At 48.4% G+C, this 15,508-nt stretch overlaps 3 protein-coding genes across 3 annotated transcripts; 1 reads left to right on the forward strand and 2 right to left on the reverse strand.

The window, feature by feature from the left end:
* Window positions 1-479: 479 nt before the first annotated feature.
* Window positions 480-5,283, forward strand: fkbp10a (FKBP prolyl isomerase 10a). Its single transcript, XM_070847824.1, has 10 exons — window positions 480-684; window positions 1,278-1,423; window positions 1,512-1,701; window positions 1,787-1,932; window positions 2,296-2,485; window positions 3,759-3,904; window positions 3,981-4,170; window positions 4,372-4,514; window positions 4,599-4,762; window positions 4,838-5,283. The coding sequence occupies exons 1-10, from the start codon at window positions 488-490 to the stop codon at window positions 5,021-5,023; spliced, it is 1,698 nt and encodes a 565-aa protein (XP_070703925.1). The 5' UTR covers window positions 480-487; the 3' UTR covers window positions 5,024-5,283.
* A 54-nt stretch (window positions 5,284-5,337) lies between these two features.
* On the reverse strand, window positions 5,338-10,314 carry LOC139216501 (cytosolic 5'-nucleotidase 3-like). The gene is made up of 9 exons (XM_070847639.1): window positions 10,198-10,314; window positions 9,658-9,756; window positions 9,492-9,561; window positions 9,364-9,410; window positions 8,789-8,874; window positions 8,612-8,701; window positions 8,365-8,527; window positions 8,074-8,274; window positions 5,338-7,033 (listed from the first exon to the last, which is right to left on the reverse strand). Exons 1-9 carry the CDS (start codon window positions 10,198-10,200, stop codon window positions 6,923-6,925), a joined length of 870 nt encoding a protein of 289 aa, XP_070703740.1. The 5' UTR covers window positions 10,201-10,314; the 3' UTR covers window positions 5,338-6,922.
* A 1,828-nt stretch (window positions 10,315-12,142) lies between these two features.
* LOC139216444 (kelch-like protein 11) lies at window positions 12,143-14,634 on the reverse strand. The gene is made up of 2 exons (XM_070847558.1): window positions 14,063-14,634; window positions 12,143-13,891 (listed from the first exon to the last, which is right to left on the reverse strand). The coding sequence occupies exons 1-2, from the start codon at window positions 14,632-14,634 to the stop codon at window positions 12,307-12,309; spliced, it is 2,157 nt and encodes a 718-aa protein (XP_070703659.1). The 3' UTR covers window positions 12,143-12,306.
* Between the last annotated feature and the right edge of the window lie 874 nt (window positions 14,635-15,508).

The following is a 15,508-nucleotide window of genomic DNA, read 5'->3' on the forward strand; positions in this document are numbered from 1 at the left end:
AGGCCTCGCAACGAAACTGCGGTTCACAAACTAATAGGTGATTTCTACTTATCTATATTTGTTCACCGTGCCTACTTTTCTCTGGATGTAACTTTTGTTATGGTGGACGTTTTTACCTGTAGGTCAGAAGTTAATTTAACTAGTTTAGCTAGTTAATTTAACTAACTAGCATCACCGCGGTGTTTAGCTGATAATGTTGTACCTTTATTTATGTGACATTTTGAATCAGAGCTTCCACTTAAAGCATTTTTAGAAAGTAGAGTGCTTATTCCACCACTGTCTGAGTGATAAGCGATAAGTAATAAGTGATAAGTTTTTAACATTTAAAATGTCCGTTTCTTCACGTTCCGTGTTTGTTTTTTTTTAAAGGCTTTTATTTTGTAGCCTTAACAGGAAGTGGCCTGTCTCGGTGCAGCAGACTTTCCTCCCCGCTGGCTCACCGGAGCAGACGGGCTCTCTCCGCGGATATTAGCACAGCTCTCCCCCGATGGATCTGACGATATCTTGGGTTGTGTTCGTCCTCCACGCCGCCGCTGTGAGCTGCAGCCCCGGGCCGCTGGTGGACGTGATAGTGGACCGGTACGAGGTACCGAGGGTCTGTCCGCGGGAGGTGCAGACGGAAGACTTCATCCGGTATCACTTCAACGGCTCCTTCCACGCAGACGGGAAAAAGTTTGACTCCAGGTGAAGTTACAGCGAAATACTAAGTTTAATGCTACTTATGTCACTCAGAGCTCAAACCACGTGACTGTGTTTGTTATTTTCACGTGCGAAGACTATGACACTAAGCACTCAGCAGAATGATGTCCTGCAGAAAGAAAGAGAGTAAACTGGTGCTACTGTTCAGTATCATGGAGACAATATGGTGTCAGAGGTCCTGCAGAAGTTTCTCTGATGGATTCACAGACGATTAGTGCAGCTGACAAACCAGCTGCAGACGTGTCGGTCACATCTGCAGTGATCCAGTGATCCAGTGATCCGGTGACCAGCTGATAACTGCAGGGTTGAGTTTTCCAGCTCTTATGATGATGCATATCTGTTATCATGTGTCAAATAACTTTCTAGGTTTTTAAGATTTAAAAAAAACCTTTAAATGACCCTTTAAATGTTCCTGCTGATGTGGTGGAACATTGGATGCTGATTTTATGGCTCCATAAAAACATTATAGCACCCTGGCATGAACCTCTGCTTCTCTCCGTCTGTTTGGACATTCCTGCCTCCTCCTCCTCCTCCTCCTCCTCCTCCTCCTCCGGACTCCATCGATGACCCGTCTGCAGTCATGACCGAGGCAAAGCCTTCATCAGCCAGGTGGGCCTGGGCAGACTCATCACGGGGATGGACCGCGGTCTTCAGGGCATGTGTGTCAACGAGCGCCGGAGGATCACCATCCCCCCACACCTGGCCTACGGCAGCATCGGGACAGGTGCACATAAACGCTCAGGTGGCGTCGGCGCTCTGGTGGTCGCCCTCCCTGTGCCGGTTTATGCCAATCTGTGGTGTGTGTGTGGCAGGTGGAGTGATCCCCCCCGACGCGGTGTTGGTGTATGACGTCCTCCTGCTGGACATCTGGAGCACCGAGGACAAAGTCCAGATCCGCGTTCTCAGCAAACCTGCACACTGCAGCCGCGCCGCCGCACCGTCAGATTTTGTCCGTTACCAGTATAACGGCACCCTGCTGTGTGGAGCCCCCTTCGACTCCAGGTGAGGCTGCAGGATGGGATGTGGGGGGGTGGGGGGGGGTCTCTTCTCTGTTTTCATGGTTCAACTCTGAATCTGCTTCTTCCAGTTACTCGAGGAACCAAACCTATGACACCTACCTGGGGAAAGGCCACCTGATCAAAGGCATGGAGGAGGGCCTGAAGGGCATGTGTGTGGGGGAGAGGAGGGTCATCATCGTCCCGCCCTTCCTGGCGTACGGAGAGAGCGGCTCTGGTACTAACTAATGATGCCATCTGATCTTAGGGATCTTAGCTGGACCACAAAACCTGGAATCACTCCAATACCAATCAACCAATCAGTCAATATCCCTCTGTTGAATGACTTATTATTTAAACATGATCAAAGTATGTCATGTATTTTAATTACGTAATATTGGAAACACGTGAAAATACCAAAAAAAAAATCTATTTTTCTCTAAAAATCATCTTTTATTGAAAACAAGACAAAACAAATCCAGCTAGAGTTGGTCAGATGTAAAACCCAAATCTTAAACCGTGAAATGAATATAATATAATATAATATAATATTATAATATAATATAATATAATATAATTAATGTCCTTTTTGCCCCCACAGGGACGCGGATCCCTCCCCAGGCCACGCTGGTGTTCGAGGTGCTCATGGTCGACGTCTTTAACCTGAAGGACGACCTGATCGTGGAGGTGAAGGAGGTCCCTGAAGGCTGCGACCGGCGGACGGTGTCTGGAGATTACATCCGCTACCACTACAACGGCACCTTCCAGGACGGCACGGCCTTCGACTCCAGGTGCTGATCCAAACTTTATTTAAGGGCATGCCGTCATTTCCACCACAGAATTAATGCATTCAAGAGTAATTCATGAGAAAACAAATAAGCAACAACAGAACTCAGTTAGTTGTTGGTGAATACTCCAATCTGATTGGCTGCTGGGTGTCTGAGTCTCCTCACTGCTCTAAATTAATGCTCTGGCTTTATTAAATAACTTTTCTTAGCAACAGGCACACAGTCAGAGCTGCTGTTTACAACTTATAGAACATGTGAACAACTTCTTTCCAGCAGTGAGTGTCCTCCTTCAGGTCCTCATGTAAACACTGTAACACACAAGCTGCAGGAAGTAGACTGATCTCTCCGATCACACCTTTGAACGGTTCACACACGAATGATCCGGCCTGTGATCTGGAGCTTTTGTCGGCCATCTTTAAAAACTGTCTGCGTAGGAAACATCAGGACAACAATCCTGAAGGCCGCAGCATCAGTAACGTTACACAGCCGGTCGTTTGTTTGTGGAAGTCTTCATGTTGATGTGGGGGCAGTGACACAGCTGGTTAGCTGCTGCTGCTGCTGCTGTCAAATTAGATTTACTGTTTGTCAGCCGTGGAGTTATTTATGTTGAATCTTGCTATCATAGCATTAGCTTTGTGGCTAACATAGCATTAGCTTTGTGGCTAACATAGCATTAGCTTTGTGGCTAACATAGCATTAGCTTTGTGGCTAACATAGCATTAGCTTTGTGGCTAACAGCTGAGCCAAAGGACTAGAGTATCTCCTGTTGCCACGTCCTATCTGTGAACGTTTCAGTTGCGTAAGAACCTAATGGGATGGAAAAGACTGTTCCAGGTATTAGTCAGACCCTCAGGCGTTACTCAAGTCATGGCTTGTGAAAAATGTTAGATTTAGGTTGCAGAACACATGAAGATATAAATGAAAGGTCTTATTGACGGTCAGTAGTTTGTATTTATGGTTTAAACACCATGCTTCTGTGATTTGATTTTATTGGTAGATTTTGATGCATGTTAATGAACTTTAGTAGAAAAACACTGGATGTTCATCTGTCTGTCAAGAGTTTAGAGGGATTTGTTGTTTAAGATGGGTCAGACGTGTCACTGCTGCTGTCAGCCTTCTGTTTAATCAGGTTAATCGTGCATGAAACAGGCAAAGTTCTCAAAGATCAGTCGATTATATTCATTATTCAAAGTGTTAGAACAGTGAGAAGCTTTAATGTGAGGAGAGACGACGAACGTCTCTTAACGTCTCGTGTCACTAACGCCTCCCTTGACAGCTACCAGCGAAACAGCACCTACAACACCTACATCGGGATGGGCTACGTGATCCGAGGGATGGACAAAGCTCTGCTGGGGCTGTGCATGGGGGAGAAGAGGAGGGTCACCGTCCCTCCTCACATGGCGTATGGAGAGGAAGGAGTTGGTGAGAGGATTCAGACTGTGTGTGTTTTTTCCCGTTTGCAGCGCTGCCCTGTTTAATCCACGTTAATCTGCTGCAGGAGACCTGATTCCCGGCTCTGCTGTGCTCGTCTTCGACATCCACGTCATTGATTTCCACAACCCCAAAGACTCGGTCCAGATCAAAGTCACCCACAAGCCTCAGGAGTGCGGCGTGACCAGCGGCGCTGACGATCTGATCCAGTACCGTTACAACTGCTCCCTGATGGACGGCACCCTGCTGTACTCCTCGTGAGCGCCCTCTGCTCTTCACTCTGCCTCACTGCTCCTCCTCCTCCTCCTCCTCCTGCTGCTGCCGCTGGTTCCTGCATGTAATCATTGCTGGCTCCTCAGACATCTTACCGTATCCGTGACAACAGCACACGTGCCCGCATGGCAAAGTTATATTTATTAGATTTTATTTAGATCTGCTGCTGTGTGTGTCTGTTCCAGGGACGACTACGACTCGCCTTCCATCACGACTCTCGGAGCGAACAAGGTGATCCCGGGTCTGGAGCGCGGCCTGAGCGGCATGTGTGAGGGCGAGAAGAGGGAGGTGCTCGTACCGCCTCACTGGGGACACGGCGAGGATGGAGGTCAGTGACCAGGTGGTCCAGGAGGTCAGGTCTCCCTCTGCTCACGCTGTTAAACCTGAATCATGCTCTCCCTCCCGTCTGCAGCTGGATCCGTCCCCAGCAGCGCCGTGCTCTTCTTTGAGCTGGAGTTGGTGCGGCTGCAGCGGGGCGTGCCTGAGGGCTACATGTTCGTGTGGTTAGGAGACAGCCCCGACCCCCTCTTCCCTGCCATGGACCTCAACGGAGACAAAGAGGTCCCTCTGGAGGAGGTAAGAGACGCTCTCCATCATCGGCTTCACCCATCAGAAGCTACGAACTCTAACAGCGTCTCCTGTCGTCCCCAGTTTTCAGCCTTCATCATGCTCCAGACTAAAGAGGGCAAAGGTCGCCTTCGGCCGGGGGTCGACGCCGACAGCATCATCAAGGACATGTTCAACAACCAGGACAGCAATAAGGACGGGAAGATTGTGGAAGATGAACTGAGTGTTGAGGATTCGGACTCTGAACAAGTGAGACGGGATGAGTTGTAGGGGGGTGGGGGGGGCACCTCGCTGAGGTGGAACCTGTCCGAATAACGGCGAAAGACAGCAGCTGTGATTTAGGAGTCAGTCGAGTGCAGGACACGTTAAAAATGTGAAACTATTCTGTAGTCAGACGTCAAACCGAAGCGTTTGGGCTCTTCCTCCAGAATATTCTGTTCAGTATATTAGTGGTGAAAGCAGGGCCTGATGGAAAAACCACTGGTGGAGCTGTATATGAGTGTAAAACAGTTTTATAATAAAATACAGATGTTTCTTCCACACTGTTCATGTACAGAGATGTTTTTGTAAATTAGTTTGGTAGATTTTTAATTCAGTCCCTAAATTTATTGTAACAAAAAAAGGTTTTAACATTTTTAAAGGAAACAGTCAGAATCAGGTGAAACCACATTTTATTTCAGACACGTTGGAACATATGAAGAGGTAATGAGCGTGGACAAAAAAATCTGTACGTGGCTTGTTTTCCACAAATGACACTTGGAGAAAAAAATAATTAATGTTAGTTTTGCAAACAGTGTAAACTCTGTTTTTGATGACTTGTTTTTCAGAAACAGACATTTGAATCATAACCGTACAGTTAAAATGACATGAAATCATGAAACATACTAACAAAAGTCTGGAAATCTTGTTTCGTTTTTCTTTGTAATACTGAAACACTGAGGTAGCTCTTACAAAAGATGACCTCTGCCTTACTAAATAGTTGTCATTTTTATTTCTGATCAACTATTTATTTTACAGCTAAAGGAACTAATAATAATAAACCTGGGCCCCATTTTTTTTTTTTTACATATGCAGGTACAAAAACGTTAGGGAGTGATCCAGATCGCCTCAGCCGAGAAAGATTTGTAACGTGATCCTTTGGGACAACTGCACCTGCTCACAGTAGGTCCACTAAAAGAGCTTGTTTGATCCACTGACAGGCTCAGAGTGTTATTCTAAGTGTGTGACAGCATCATGGAAAGGATCCCTACAGAGAGAGACCTGGAAGATCCTTTTGGTTTAACCACAAACAGCACACACACCAGACTACATTCACTAAAACAGGGATTTTAGCTCCTTGGTCTCTTATATCGCAGAGAGCGATATAACGGCTGTTTGTGGTTAAACCAAAAGGATCTTCCAGGTCTCTCTCTGTAGGGATCCTTTCCATGATGCTGTCATCACTCTGAACCTGTCAGTGGATCAAACAAGCTCTTTTAGTGGACCTACTGTGATCAGGTGCAGTTGTCCCAAAGGATCACGTTGCAGCAGGTTTGACAGCAGAACCTAAAATATGTAAAATTGGGGCTCAGGCTTGAAAATAGTTTAGTTTCAGTTAATGTCACTGTGGTATTACGTAAGAAAAACAGTTTCTATAAAAAATACAACCTGTACTGTGTGTTTGACAATACGGAGGCCCTGACACTGTGATAAAATGTTTTAAAAACTTAAGGTTTCAGGGTAAAGTTGGAGGTGGGTTTGAGTCAAGTGCTGCCATTTCTGTTGTGCGTTCTTCTTTCCCTTTATCATTACATCCTATATGAAGACCAACACTGTCTGACAAAGCCAGTCTTCCCCCAAACAAATGAAAAACAAACCAACCCATAACCACACACACACTTTACATGCTGCACAGTAGGTAGACGGTGCAAATCTGGCTCCCATCACATGCAGTACAGTCCACAGGCAGCTCACCAGAGACGTGAGAGGAAGGCCGAGAGACAGAGACGGGAAAGGGTGAGCTGCTGCTGTCGACTGAACTCGTCAATAGTTTTAGAAAATAATCGTTTCGTTCTTAGCTGGTTGTCAGTAAGCCCTCGTCGGGTCCGTTGTGACCAGCGGCCTCCTCAGCTGATGGCGGCGGATGAATGTTTGACACCAAGTGGCCCGAGGTTTTTCTCAGGTGTCGCTTCACTTGTTGCCGGTGAGGTAGAGCAGTACGGCGTTCGGGACGTCCAAGGTCTCATCCTTCACCAACACTATGTCATAAGAGTCCAGGTACGACTGCTTCCTCTCCTCCACCTGAGAGAGAAGAGACCAGACAACTTTCCCATGATGACCAGTTCTACACAGACCTCATCTATAAACCACATGGAGAACAAACTGGGGCTTAAATGACCTTTTTACTGTTGCAGTAAAAAGGTCATTTAAGCCCCAGTTTGCTCTGGAAATGAGACTAAATAAGTGCATTTTTCTGCAGAGTTAACAGGCTCTGATCTGCAGGAACCTTTAGTTATTAAAAATACCAGCAGGCTCCCTCATGTGGCTCAAACCTGAACTGCACAAACGTCTAATAATGAAAAGACTTTGGAGGAAATTCTGTAAATGTGTTTGATGATCCAAATAAAATCTCCTGAAACGGCAGATGTGACTGTTTGTGTTCTGACATTCGTCTCAGTGTTCAACAGCAAGAGACGAGTTTTCTGATTGGAATTGTTCCATGAATCTCACACATGATGTTTGTCTGAAGTACTTTAACAAGACATAATTAGAACGACGACACATGTTGACATCTTAGAAGTGGCGTCCAGTTATCTAGCAGTGCTGCAGCTGTGGTGTGTGCAGTCTGCTCCTTCTTTGGCTGATAAAAGTCACTGAAGAAACACATCAGGTCAGATAACGCCACGTTAGCTCGCTAGCTAGCAGGTGAGGAGAGGGTGTAGCTCACCAAGCGGCTTCACACCAAACTAAATGGTACTTTACCATCTTAACCACAAACTGACTTTAACCCCTGTATGGTGTTCTGGTCTGTGGGACCCGTTTTCATTTCTTTATCAAGAGCAAAATGATACGATTAATTATTTTTTCAAACTCAGACTCATCAATATGAGTCAAGGCCAATGAGTCTGAAAAAATGATTAATCGTATAGTTTTTCTTTTGATGAAGAACATAAAAACGGATGAAATCGGGTCCACAAACCCGAACACCATCAAGGGTTAAGATCATCTTCGAACTATCAAACATCATGTGTGTGATTCATGGAACAAATCAAACTCAGATTGTTTCTGACATAAGGTCCCCTGGTGGCTCACAGGAAGGAGTGTGTGTGCTTTTTATTTACCTTGTCGTTGAGGAAGCCGATTTTGAGGATGTTTTCCATGTCCTGCACCCCGTCAGCCATGGTCAGGTCTCCCAGAGAGTCTCCCATCAGCAGCACGTTGGGTCGTGTCCGCAGCTCCTGGAAGTGGCCGGTGTTGAGCAGCGCGCCTTCCCTTTTGTTGTAGATGTGGATCAGCTCTCCCTTGAAGGCCCTCAACACTCCCTGCAGCAGCAGAGCAGCAGTCAGACACGTTACTTCAGGCCCCCGGTGTGGGGATCGAGTCGTGGTTTGTGACGCAGCAACTCTACTCACAGTCTCATCGAAGTCCATGTAGTTGGAGAAGACCTTGACGTTGGGGTGGAAGACGCCGGCCTGGCGGATGACCTCCTCTAGGATGTCTCCGATCCCAGCAGAGAAGATGAGCAGAGGGATGCTGTGCTCATGCAGGTGGTCGAAGAAGAGCTGGTAGCCCTCCCTGCAAACACACGAGTAGATTACATCATCGAACCGTTTAACATCTGGACTATCTGACAGACTTCCTGGTTCCAGGTTTTCTCACCTCAGCATGGCGTCAGACTCCCGCACCACCACGGACAGCAGGTCTTTCCTGATCTCCTGCTGGACCAGGATTTCGTGGGCTTTAGTCCACCTGTGGCGTGTAGGAGCAGCACAGACGTATAATCACACTCAAGTACAGAAAGTCATACTTGTAGTAAAAGCTGTATGAGACACTGACCACTCCACCATCAGGGGCAGCTTCTCCTCTACTGGCCGCGAAGAGTCGATCTCTATGGGGTAGTACGTGTTGAGCAGCTCCTTCAGCTGACGGAGGCACGACAACGATCAGAAAACTGTACCGAGCTCATAAAACATCTGGAAAACTGCACCGAGCTCATAAAACATCTGGAAAACTGCTGCTTTTTACCCAAATTGACTCAGAGGGAAACCACAAGGGTGCATTTCATAGATGATCCACGTGTGTCTTTGTTTTTAAGAATGAACGAGCAAAACAACGTGTGGTGTGAGTGGGGAAAGAAGATTTAACAACATAAAGAACAAACACTGAGCTGTAACAGATCATCTGTTTGTGTTCATTCTTCCTTTTGCCCACCAGAGGGCAGACAGACTATAGAAGACAGGCAAAGTGAATGAATTACTCACAAGAAAGGTTAAATAAAGTGTGTTTGTGGTCTCCTGCTTAAGATTTGAGCATAAACACTCTGAAAAGTTATTTTTTTTAAATGATCAAGCAAGAATGAAACACAGAAATATCTCTAAGAAGTCTCTGCAGACAAAAGAATCCATTCTTACCTTTTCTTTGCAGTCCTTGGAGATGAGTTTACTGTTGTCAAGGATATCTGCAGACAGAACAACATGTCAGGGCCATGAAACAGCCTTCAGGTGAAGTGAGTGACAAACTGAAGGGAAGCAGGACTCACTGTGGCAGGTGGGGCACCTCTTGCCATTGTGTGCAAACCTGGTGAGAGTCATGTCAAAGTCTGAGATCACCTGGAGGAGAAATAGAAGATGCAGATTATTCACACTGTGCATGAAGGGCAGAAGATAGACACGGAGGCATTCAAACCTGTCGCAGGTGTGGTTTACCTGCACGGTGTTGGAGCCAGCCTTCACCATGGACTGCAGGATCTCCTGCACCCTCTGAGGGTCCCTCATGCACACCGACGGGTTGGACAACTCTGGAATCTGAGCGTTGGAAACATGTGTTAATCCCACTAAAAGACACAGTGATCAAGTACACAACATTCCCACGTTTCAGTTTTGCAAAACGCATCTTCATCCTCTTCCTCTTCCTCATCTCTGTCCAGGTGGGCAGACGGTTAGCTAACCAGTCAGGTGCTAGCATCAACTTCATTTAGCCAAACTACACGCTAGCTGCACATTTCCCGGCACCCAAACACGCCCAGTGCAGCCATAATAACTAATAATAATAAAAACCAGTTGGTTTGCTGTATTTTTCAGACACAGTCCGGCTAACAAAGGCCACATTCGCGTACCGCTGACGTTAGCTAGCGTTAGCAACAGTAGCACAACACAGAGCTAAGCTAGCTGCGCTAAGCTAGCTTGATTGATTGTAACTTCGCTGGTGTTTGCTGCTTTATTTTGGTCCAGGCTGAATAACATTACCATTTTCCTCTGATGGGTTATCGATCCGCTGAGCCTACTTTGATAAACAGCCGTGTCATCGGTTGTCCGCCTCCGTTGCAGAGGAACGTTAACGGCGCTACGTGTCGGAAGCGTTAGCTACAGCGGCCCTGCTGCCTTCACTGCTTCCGGAAGGGTGGGGATTTTCAGAGACCGGATATTAACGCCAGGACAATTTGGTATACTGCGCATCATTTTAGTGACTGATTTTAGTGACTTAAAAGTGAAGTCTGAGATAAAGTTCTAATATAAGTGGAGATAACTTATCTTGAGGTGAGTGAAGTTATTTTCGTGTGATGTTGCTTTGAATGCGAGCCTGTGAGAAGCACCTGAAGGCAGCACTACCACTTACATAAGCGGGGTGGGACGGTCAGGTCTCTTCCCCCCCAGGCAAAGGCACCGATTAAAGGTTCCCATTCCCTTTGTAAACTCTCCACTAGAGTTTACAAAGGGAATAAATTTAACATGAAAAAGTTCTGTTTTAAATCGTGAAAGTCAAAAACTGTGATTACAGTGCAGGTTTGACTGGTTTAAGACTTGTCAGTAATAAGGAAGCAATGATCCAGCGTCCGTCTTACAAAACAACTTTAATTGCATGTGATGACATTAGCATTTCTTACACCCAGTAGAAGGACACAATGTCAGACTGTCACATGCTAAACAAATCACAGATGATGCTGCTCCATAGTTGCAGTGCTACTTCTGTTGGTCATAAAACACCATTTCTGCACCCTGTAACCTTCAAGCTGTAACAGGCGAGGGGGAATCACACTCACAGAACAATCCCTTTTGTTTTGCCCATGTGTCCGATTCCTTTTCATCTCGTTTCCAAGTCTTTTTAAGGGGTGAAAGGAGACGACAGTACGCAGAGGTCTCTACAACAAACCCGGCTGGAATCAAGAACAATAACATGAGGTTTATGAGACATTTAATGTTGGAAACAATAATAACGACAACATGTTTTTTTTTTTTTCATACCGGCTGGAACCTGGCTAAACACAGCATTTCCAAAATACAATCACCTTGTCTGATATGATATAAATTAAATAAGCTAAATAAGTCAAAGTGCAATGGTAAATTAAATCTCTATGTTTCTGTAAGACTTGAGAAAGTGCAGTTCTAGCTAAACTCTGCAAACACAGATCATACACACTCCCGCACTCACACGTACACACATTTTCTCTGGATTTGTGTTGACTGAATGGAGAAACTCTGAGCGAAAAAAGAGGAATGATTGAGCGTTTGCCTCCGATTGGCCAAATAGAAACGTTTCAGTGTCGAGAAAAGTGGAAAGGAATGATTTCGTTTTCTCTCTCTCATCATTTCACCTCTTCGGAAACCCGGAGTCAGATTCATAACGTTCAAGTATCACATGAGCAACAAAACAAAAAAGAAAAAAAGAGAGAGAGATATACAGAAATATACTCAGTACAACCGTTGAAGGGAAGCTGCAGTCTAAAAGCAAACTAGTCTACAGGATTTTAAGATCAACAGCCTGTCTGAGTTAATCTATATTTACTTGTCGAGGCTGCACAGTAACAAGCAGAGCCATTAATAGAGCGGATATGACACGAGTTTGTACGTTTGTACTGATGGTGAGGAGATTGTCACAGTGTTACAATGGAACGAGGCTTCGGGAAAAGCGAATGCAGTTATTAGTAATGTCAGAAAGCCTCTCCGAGACGATAAAGGAATGTAAAATATCCATAGAAATGTTTACATATACAGCTTTTTACTATTTATGTACAAACAGATATACCAACATACTTGACAAAAGGAAATTCAGATGTTGGCTGCTATATAACACTCTTATTCACATGTGTACAGTCGCCATAACCCCCCCCCCCCCCCCCCACCCCTCGGACCGCCGCCGGGCAGCACGCACCCGCTCATCACACCTTTCATGGCTTTCGACGAATCAGCCATTAACACAGCACAGCATGAGAGCCGAAGTGACGGCGCGGAGTTCAGTTTGATGGGAGCAACACGAGACCTGCTGAGCGAGTTGAGTATGAGCGAAGGCGTCGGTGAACATGGTTGCTATGGAGCGGCGGCGTGTTGTGGATGGTGGACAGTTTCTCGAGTTCATGCTCAGCACTCGATCTGCGACTGGAGCTGCCGGCGCAGGGTGAGCGTGCGCCGGTGGAGCTGCTGCATCTGCTGCATGCGATCTCGCTGGCGGGCCAGGTTCTGGGGCATGGGGTACCGCTGGCAGCCGTACAGGAAGCGGTACGGGATGCGGACGTGGCAGGCGGTGGCTCTGCAGCGAGGCTGCGGCATGGGCGGCAGCAGCATCCAGCGCTTCCTCTCGGCGCAGTAGCGGTAGGCCTCCTTGCGGTACTGCTTGTCCACATCATCGCTGTTCTTCCAGCCCCCGATGATGAAGACGTCCTCGTCGAAGTGGCAGATGGCGGCGCCCTCGATGCTGGTGACCTCTGGCGGAAGGCTCTCCAGGATCTCATCGGAGATGCGCAAGCTGATCTTCTGCTTGGCGACCTCGTCCCTCACCGTGTAGCTCTTGGGGCAGCAGGACGCCGTGTGGTAGAAGTTGGTGGCGGCCACGGCCATCTGGAAGATGCAGTAGTTGTCGATCAGGGGCAGGGAGTCCACGTCTTGCCACTGGCGGCTCTCCGTGTCGTAGCGAGTCGTCACCGTCTTCAGACCATCGTCGTTATCCGTGTCGACGGGCGTGCGTGCCGTGACGTACACGTAGCGGTCCTCCACGCTCACCGCCTTCACATCCCGCAGGATTTTGGGGGCAGACTCCAGGTTGTGCCACTTGTCCTGCTCCGGCTCGTACACGCTGACATCTTTGAAGCCCGGGCTGAAGTTCCCGTGGCCGCCGATGCTGTACAGTATATCCTTGATGCAGGTGAGGCCAAAGGAGTGCTTGCGTGTGGTCAGGTTGCTCACCTGCTCCCAGGTGTTGCGGTTTGGATTGTAACGCTCCACCGTCTTGGCAAAGCCTGGCTCCATGGACCCGGCGACGTAGACGTGGGACTCCGTGGCGGCGATGGCGTGGCCGTCCAGGTGGTTGTGGATGTGCGGCAGGTTGACCCAACGATCCTCGTAAATGAAGTAGCCCACGCACTCGCTCAGGTAGTCCCCGCCCTCCGACACGCCGCCCACCACCATGATGACGTCCATGTTCTGGCCGAAGCGAGGCTGGAAGGAGGCCATGTGCGAGGACCAGAACTCCATGTCGGCTGACTTGAGGTTCTCGAAGCGGATGGCGTGGCCCTCCACGGCCTCGGACACCAGCCGCAGACAGGCCTCGTTGGCGGACACCAGCCGCTCGTTCTTCACCACCCTGGTCAGGTAGGTGGGCTTGATCTGAGGCAGCCTCAGGAGGCGGAACAGCTCCTCAAAGTAGCGTCCTCGCTCCTCTGGGTTCTTCTGCACCCACTTCACCACGGCCTCGAACAGCACCTCCTCCGAATCCACCGTGATCTCGGCGTCGGACAGCCAGTCTCGGACCAGGTGGAAGGGCAGCGTGTAGAACTCCTCGTCCTGGATCACCTTGTGGAAGTTGCGGCGGATCATGTCGGCGGCCCGCAGAGCCAGCTGGTCCAGGGTGTACATGTGGGCCAGACTGTGGACCGCCACGCAGTTGGTCAGGCTCAGCTTCTTCTTCAGGAACTCGCCGCAGAAATCCTTGAGCTGCAGCAGGAGAAACCTGAGAAACAGGATAGGATGTCAGACACAGCGAGCGGCTCCTGTTAACCAGATCCTGCTGGTCTGTTTCTACAGCAGAGCCCCGACACAACACAGCAGCCACTGAAGGCCTCAAAAATCACAGCCCCCCTTGTGACACGAACACAGAACAGAGACCGTGAACGCACCATACCTGTCCGCCAGCTCCAGCACTTCATGCACGTTGCAGGTGCTGACGCGTATTTCTCCGGTGTACATGTACTGGATGACGCTCTCCACCGTGTCCGGGTCCGGCCCCAGCTCCGAGCTCCACTCCTTCATCTCCACCCGTCCGGTGAGGGACTCGGAGAACTGTCCTCCCAGCAGGGGGGTGAAATAATCGGTGGCCGCGGCCAGGACGGACCTGTGGGCCGAGAACTCGCAGCTCTGGACGCTCCCGGCGGCCGCCCCGCTGCTGAAGGCCAGCGTCACGTCGCAGAACAAGCCCTGCTTCCGCTGCTCGTTCTGCCGCCTGGAGAGCTCCGAGCAGTGCGACGAGGACGTGAAGTCCTCCGTCTCCTCCGCGTCCCCGTCCCCGGCGAGGGCGCTGGGTGTGCCGCCGCCGCTGCCGCCTCCGCCTCCGCTACCGCCGCCGCCGCCGCCTCTGGCCGAGTCCTCCGGGTTGGGGGCCGCCGCTGCCATCGTGCCGCCGGCGCTGGAGGTGAGCAGTGGGGGGAAGTGAAGTGAACTAGTGAAGGAAAGGAGGCGACATACGCAGCCACACATCCACGGAGCCAAAACAGAGGGAGGCGGGGAAGTGCGTTTCACATTGGACGCCCGCCAGAGCCTCCACTTAAAAGGGAGAAGAGCTGCCCCCCCTCAAAGATTATTATTATTATTTTAATTCTAATTATTATTATCATCATTATTATTACTCTTCTTATTATTATTATTATTCACACCGGTTCTTAAAGCCCTCCACCGGCCTCCAGTGTGCCAAAGGATAGATTTTAAAACCCTACAAAGCAATAAATGATCTTGGACCCAAATATAATATATATAATAGGGTCAGGGCAGTCTGACAGGGATCTGTGCTGTGTGTGGTGATCAGTTCTGTGCAGGTCTGACTCTTCTCACACAGCCTGGTGTCACACTTGGTTCTGTTTCTAATGAGACACATTAGTCTGCATCAATATATGGATGAAATAAAACAGAAGGAAAACAATGAAGAGATGTGGTCACTTAAAACACAAGCTGAAACTATCATGGCTGCATCTGCACACAAACTTAGACATAAAATCCCTCAACACAGCATGAAAAGTGGGAACATAAATGCTCACCAACATGTGATTTGCACATCTTGAGCAGGATCCTGAATGCATCATTAAAAGCTACCTTTCAGTCTTTGCTTTGCTTCACCTGCACAGGTGTGCAGAGCAGAGTGGAGGACAGCAGGCCCTGAAACACGTGAAAACATGTCAGATAAAAACATACAACTATCTATAACTTATCATAACCAGTGACTATCAAACAGCTGCATGTGTCTGAGTAACAACACACCGGCAGGAAAACGTTTCTCGGCCTGCAGCGTTTGGGGGAAACGACGAATGAGAAACTAGCTTCAGTCTGGTAAACACGGACATATTCACGGACATGCGCA

This window comes from Pempheris klunzingeri, chromosome 17 (assembly GCF_042242105.1).
Source record: "Pempheris klunzingeri isolate RE-2024b chromosome 17, fPemKlu1.hap1, whole genome shotgun sequence".
Classification (NCBI taxonomy): domain Eukaryota; kingdom Metazoa; phylum Chordata; class Actinopteri; order Acropomatiformes; family Pempheridae; genus Pempheris; species Pempheris klunzingeri.

Bases quoted from the DNA above. Each gene is read 5' to 3' on its own strand.
- fkbp10a (XM_070847824.1), top strand. From the start codon at position 488: ATGGATCTGACGATATCTTGGGTTGTGTTCGTCCTCCACGCCGCCGCT. The intron at 1,424-1,511 runs GTGCACATAAAC...TGTGTGTGGCAG, and splicing joins CTACGGCAGCATCGGGACAG to GTGGAGTGATCCCCCCCGAC. The intron at 1,702-1,786 runs GTGAGGCTGCAG...TGCTTCTTCCAG, and splicing joins GGAGCCCCCTTCGACTCCAG to TTACTCGAGGAACCAAACCT.
- LOC139216444 (XM_070847558.1), bottom strand. From the start codon at position 14,634: ATGTGTGGCTGCGTATGTCGCCTCCTTTCCTTCACTAGTTCACTTCAC. The intron at 13,892-14,062 runs GTATGGTGCGTT...CCTGTTTCTCAG, and splicing joins GTGCTGGAGCTGGCGGACAG to GTTTCTCCTGCTGCAGCTCA.
- LOC139216501 (XM_070847639.1), bottom strand. The intron at 8,528-8,611 runs GTGAGAAAACCT...GTGTGTTTGCAG, and splicing joins GAGTCTGACGCCATGCTGAG to GGAGGGCTACCAGCTCTTCT. The intron at 7,034-8,073 runs GTAAATAAAAAG...CTTCTCTCTCAG, and splicing joins TCGGCTTCCTCAACGACAAG to GTGGAGGAGAGGAAGCAGTC.